This window comes from Myotis brandtii, unplaced genomic scaffold (genome assembly GCF_000412655.1).
Source record: "Myotis brandtii unplaced genomic scaffold, ASM41265v1 scaffold708, whole genome shotgun sequence".
Classification (NCBI taxonomy): domain Eukaryota; kingdom Metazoa; phylum Chordata; class Mammalia; order Chiroptera; family Vespertilionidae; genus Myotis; species Myotis brandtii.
Window position 1 is genome coordinate 1,501,742 of NW_005370777.1, and position 6,000 is coordinate 1,507,741.

The window sequence follows — 6,000 nt, forward strand, 5'->3', positions numbered from 1 at the left end:
TCCCAGCAAATACTTCCCTCCCTCTCACCTCCTTAAGGATGGGCTTAGAGAACTTGCCTCATGGGAGTAACCAGATTAATGAGCAGTCAGTCTGCATTCCATGAGATACTGATGTGATTTTTTTCCTAATCCTGCCTTCAACTAAACTCAATTGATTCTCTCTTTATTAATTTTTAATGTTATCTCAAACATATCTAATAACTTTCCACTCATGTAAAATATTGAAAATTCAGTGCCAACCCATTGAAACCTCGTTTTATTTTATTTGCCCTTCACTCCCTACTTTAGGCTTTCCCCAGGGTAGTGGCACCTTCCTCTTTCCTTATTCTAAATTCCCTGGCACTGGGCAAGAAGGAGGGATCGTGGGAAAGGCAAACATTGTTATATTTAGGTTTGCTTTGCAGAGATCTGGTGGATATTGCTCGTTGGCTAACAGACCATCAACAACCTCTGTGTGGCAGATGGACATTGCTCTCTCAAAGAAGTGGTGTGTCACTTGGGTGACCTATGGGAACCCCACTGCACAGTCTCTGACATGAAATATCTGACTCTGCCCCAGCTGGATTCATCAGGACTCCCTAAGCTTGTCCCCAGTATCCACCACCAGGGTGGTCAGTTTCATGAATGACTGACAGCAATACCTCCCTGCCAGGCTGTTAATTTCAACTCCATTGAGTTCTCCTTCCTTCTTTCCCTTTCTCTGGTTATTTCCTCATGTCAACTGGGACAGCCAGGGATTTTCTGGGGCTGGGGTGTTGGTTCAAGTTAGCAGAGTTGATTCAACCACCTCTTGGTCCTGGAGAATACACTTAGCCCAATATTTTTGTAGCTCTCTCTAGAATATGAAGGTACTTCATACCTTTGAGCCTCTGCGTTGGGTCCTAGTCTTCAATCTTACACATACATAACCCTGAGCAGTTATTTACATTTGTAGCTACTTTGGTATAAACACCGAGCTAAGTGTTACCCAAACAAACATTGAATGAGTAGCTACAACCGGTTAGTCCATGTAAAAGTGATATACAAAAGCCAGATGCAGTTCAGACTCTCATGCAAATAATAAATTACACTGTGACTTTAAAAATAGAAGACATTTAAACCTCAAAATTAAAAATAGACTGGGGAGGGAAACAATGGAGAAAAAGGTGAAAAAGTAACTTTAAAATGAAGGAGTAAGGAGCATCTTAAAAATGAGAACACTGCATAGTGACAGAAAGCCTAACATGTTTAAGATTAAAATCTGAAACCCTGACTCCCAGGCTAATCTTTTCTCTGCTCACAAATCAGTCATATAGATTTCCATTAATATTTATCTCCTTGAGTCTGAAGGAAGAGGAAAATCTATTTTGTATGCTGCCCTGTTTTTGCTGTTCCCATCACAAATTCACTGAAGGATCACAGCAGGTTGATGAGGTACCAACTGTCCTTAGTAGCAGAAGTATCAGATATATACAGTGTGGCATGCGAAGCAGCACACATCTTGGAAGTGAGTTCCTTCAAGAACCACAAATTCAACTAAAATTCCAGATAAAAGCTAAAGGACTGGAATAATCCATACAGAATTTTAAACCCAGAAGTTTCTCTTGCTGAAATTATTTTCACACTCCAATTTAAACTCAGAAACATTATGCTGTTGTCACACTTCTTTGTTCTCCTAAAGTAAAAAATAAGTAAATAAATAAAATCTGTATATAGCTGATGAAAAATAGAAACCTGTCTGCCAGTAAGTTCTCTGTTCATGTCTAACATACTGTGGAATCAATGTAGAACACGTGGTCTTTAAACACTGAAAAGCCTTTCTTTGCAGACCTAGCACAGCAGTGTTTTTCTCCAGTACGTTTGCAATGCCTACCATACATGTCTTGCATACGGATGAATTCCTTTGGTTGTTTCAGGCAAGTCATACAGTATTTTCACATGCTTTGATGTTGTGCATATGAGAAGTATCGTCCACATTTTGGGAATGCGATCCCTTTTGCCTTCAGCATTGCATTTAATGCCGCATGACTAACATCATTTGAAATTCCATCCGACAGAATGCCAATAATGTCTATAACAGAAGTTCAACATATTTAGTTCTCTCAAATATGGAGGTGATGTAGCAGCTAAATTGGAAGGTTTGGGGTGCGTATTTTTAAATTAATTCAGCGTGAAGATTATTAGTGAATTAGAATTGTGCATAAAATATTTCGATTTTCTTCATTTCCTTACCCAGAAAAATCTCTTGCTTCCTATCAGATAAGTTTCCAAGAGGCATCCTGTTTTGGGGACACAAAGTATACAGATTAAAGTAATCTTAATTCACGTTTCTTAATTGCAGATGAGACCCATTGGCCATGATGGCTATCATCCCACCTCTGTCGCCGAGTGGCTGGATTCCATCGAACTAGGTGACTACACCAAAGCCTTTCTAATCAATGGCTACACGTCAATGGACCTGTTGAAAAAAATCTGGGAGGTTGAGCTTATTAATGTAAGTTGGTCTCTTAAAGATGCCTTAGTCATTCAACCCTTGATAAATGAAGTTCTTATTGTACACAAGTAATTTTTTTTCTTTCTTTATAAATGTTCGGACATCCAAGGATTTACAGACATGCCTTCTGGTTTTAAATATACATCTCTCTTGGCTCCAGTCAAGTTCCACAGTCACGGTCTTTTGCAGTTTTGAGGTGGGAACTCAAAGGACTCTCAGGGTGTTTTGCATTATCTCAGAAAACTTTCCAAGCACTTTTGGATTTTCCAATTTAGGAAATTTTATCAGTTTAGGGTATGGATGTGATAACGAATAGGCTCCTATTTTATCTTTGCTCAAATTTATTGCTAAAGAGGAAAGTTATAATTTTTGGTTGAATATTATGATTCCTTGACTCTACTCCTTAATTGCATTATAAGAGACTGCTTTTGTCCATACTAAATAGGCTGCTGTAATATCAAAATTTTATTTTCCACAGCTTATATCTAATCTTGTCTTCATTTTATTCATACACATGGCATAGGTTTTCTATAAAAATTGGCCAACATATGTTGCCATGTATTTGAGTCCAAAGAGATCGACTGAATGTACATAGGTATTTTTGTTACTGACACTTCTCTCATTTTATTTTTACTGCGGTTTCATTTCTAATAGAATAAAGGGATGACAGAGATAAAAAGATATTATATAATGATCATGTCTTTGCATTACATTTGGAATCACGAACACTTCTTCTTAAATGTGAATGTGAAATCATTTAATTTTTTAAAGGATTTATTAGATTTAAGTTCTGTAGTCTAATAACTGAAAACGTATTCAGAAGCTGATCAGTAAAGCAGGTGAATTTCTGCTGGTTCAAAAGTGATCTGTTCTACTCTCTATTCCACATTGTCTCCAAAAGTCCGGTCTCGACATAATACACGTCACTAATTATATTAAATGATGGCCATTAGTAGTGACTGATTATTCTTCGCTTTTAAATGTCTGTCCTAAAAATAATACCTTTTCTGGAACATCTCATAAAAACTGTTCTTTAATCTAAAAAAAAAAAAACACCCACTTTCAATGGACAAATTCTTGGCTCCTTCTAATTGGCCATCTTCTCCTCTTAGCTTTCTGTGCTCATCCCTCACAAAAGCGATCATTATTTCAGAAGAAGCTTACTGACTAAAAGCCTCTGATTAATTTTGCTCTTAGTCTGTATGGCAGTGTAACTAGCTGAAACTGTGCTGCTTTTTTAGTTGCATCAAGCCGATTTCAGTTCTCCACTGAGAACTCAATACTCATATTACGGCTACTCTTAGCCTTTTGTTAAAGGGGTACCTTCCATAGATCAAACAAGCGTGCTTCCAATTAAGTTGCATTTAAGCCAACGATATAATTGACAAATATCTCTATGTAGCATCTTCTGAATAAGGCTGCTCCCCACTGAAGAACAGACATGGTAGATAGCATAGGAGTCACTCACCTAACAGGCTTTAGCACCAATCCCTCATTGAAAAAAAAAATGGATTCCAATAGAACTTGACTATAAAATGTGTGAAGCAAGTATCATTGAAGCAAGACTATACTCTCTCAAAATCCAAATGCTGAGACTAGTGTTTTGGACCCACACCTTCCTCAGTGCTGGAGACACCAGTGGCCCAGAGATCCCTGGTCAGTCCCTGTGGCCAGGCATTATGGACAGCTACAATGCCTGCAGGGTCAGTGGTGCCAGAAAGTTTACCGCCAGGGTCAGGGACTGATCCACCACCACCCATGGGCCAGCCAGCCCTGAGTTGGGACTGTCTCTTTAAGGGTTTTCCCTTTAGCTGCATTTTCTGTAACGCAATCTGACTTTAATCTGGAGAGCAGAAGTGCCACAAGCGTTGTATCAGAATCGGAAAACATAGTCACTGTGATTGAGACCTTGAGGCCTAATTTCTCCAGCCTGGAGTATAGCATCTGCATCTAACACCAACCTTTTTCCTTGTTTCATTTAAATTAATTTATTGTCCTTAAAATAAATTGGTAAAACTTAAAGTTCCTTGTGACATCTTTACAGGCAAGTTTGCACTCTTGAAGGAGGCTTTGCAAATCATTTCTCTCAGTAGATATACTGATTATGGACAAACGCTGTTCTGTACTTTCATGCTTGGAAATCAGAGAACAAAATGTGTCCATGAGAGCTGCTGTGTAAGAGTCGTTCTTTGAGTGGTTTAGGGTTGTTGGCTTACGAAGCTTTTGACTGGTCTCAGAGTCAAGACTTTTATTTATCTCAACTAATGAGGGAAGGCATCCAAATATAAGAAAACATCTTGTATAATATACTAGAGGCCCGGTGCATGAAAATCATGCAGGGGTAGGGTGCCTAGGCCTGGCCAGTGATCAAGGCCGATCTGTGGGGCAATCAGGGGGGTGCCCTGCTGGCACCCACCTTGGCTGGCTTGGGGCCTGAGGGCTGGGGACAGCTTCTGCGTTGAACGTCTGCCCCCTGGTGGTCAGTGTGTGTCATAGCAACTGGTTGTTCTGCCATTCGGTCGATTTGCATATTAGGCTTTTATTATATAGGATGGGCCTTGTAATTCTATATTAAGTACCCATTGTTGTGTTTTAGCCTGAAGAGAATGTACAGTCACCTTGAATGAGAGCAAAGCAATTTGGGAAATTCACATCTTGAATCTTGGTGCTGACTGGCTAGTTTGAAGGAAACGAAGTGACCCCAATAACTGTGGTTCTGTGTAAACTGAAGAGAGAAGTGCAAGTGTAGACTAACTTTGAGACAGGGGCCTGCTGGTGGAGGGAAAGAGGATGAGTATGAGGAGGATGACTGCTGATATGATTACAAGTAACTGCAGCATCACTACGTAGTATTGACTAAGCCTCCAATTTCACATGGTATTACGCTTGTTAGTAAATCATACTGTCTCAGTGGCATAATAAGCTTATTCAAAGTATTTCCAGGATGAAATGAAAACTATACAAAGTTGTGAGTTAACAAGCACAAATACGTTTGAAATTATAATCTTTCTAAAAGTGTCCAAAGATCTTCTTCTTGGTGGAGTACATTCTTGCCTTTGAAAAACAAGGTTATTTGAGTAATTTAATAAGGGTTTTGGTCACAAAGCTACCCAAGTATAGGGATTAGGGAGAGTGTTAGAAATCTCATGTCTTAAAACCACCATTGTCTGCAGGGGAAATAAAGCACAAAGAAACTTTTAAGACATCAGGTATTGTCAATTTTACAGGCCCCTATGTATCTAAACATAGAAAATGTCCTTTATACCAATAATTGTTCCCGAATCCATGCTTTATATTCAGAAACCGATTTTTTTTATCAATATCTCTGTTTTGCCCCTGTGTCTGCCACTATCATTAATAGCATCATTAACATCGCTTTTACATGATATTTTATTGTTAAAACTAGAGGCCCAGTGCACAAAAATTTGTGCACTTGGGGGGCAGGGGAGGGGGGGTCCCCCAGCCCGGCCTGTGCCCTCTCGCAGTCTGGGACCCCTCGGGAGATAACGACCTGCTGGCTTAGGCCT

General features: G+C 39.4%; 1 protein-coding gene across 1 annotated transcript in view; it reads left to right on the top strand.

Annotated features, from left to right (window-relative positions):
- ANKS1B (ankyrin repeat and sterile alpha motif domain containing 1B) overlaps positions 1-6,000 on the top strand; it is an 822,202-nt gene that overhangs the window by 559,384 nt on the left and 256,818 nt on the right. The window contains exon 17 of the mRNA XM_005882370.2: positions 2,321-2,473. Within this exon, the coding sequence (XP_005882432.1) occupies positions 2,321-2,473 (153 nt within the window). The remainder of the gene's footprint in view (positions 1-2,320; positions 2,474-6,000) is intronic.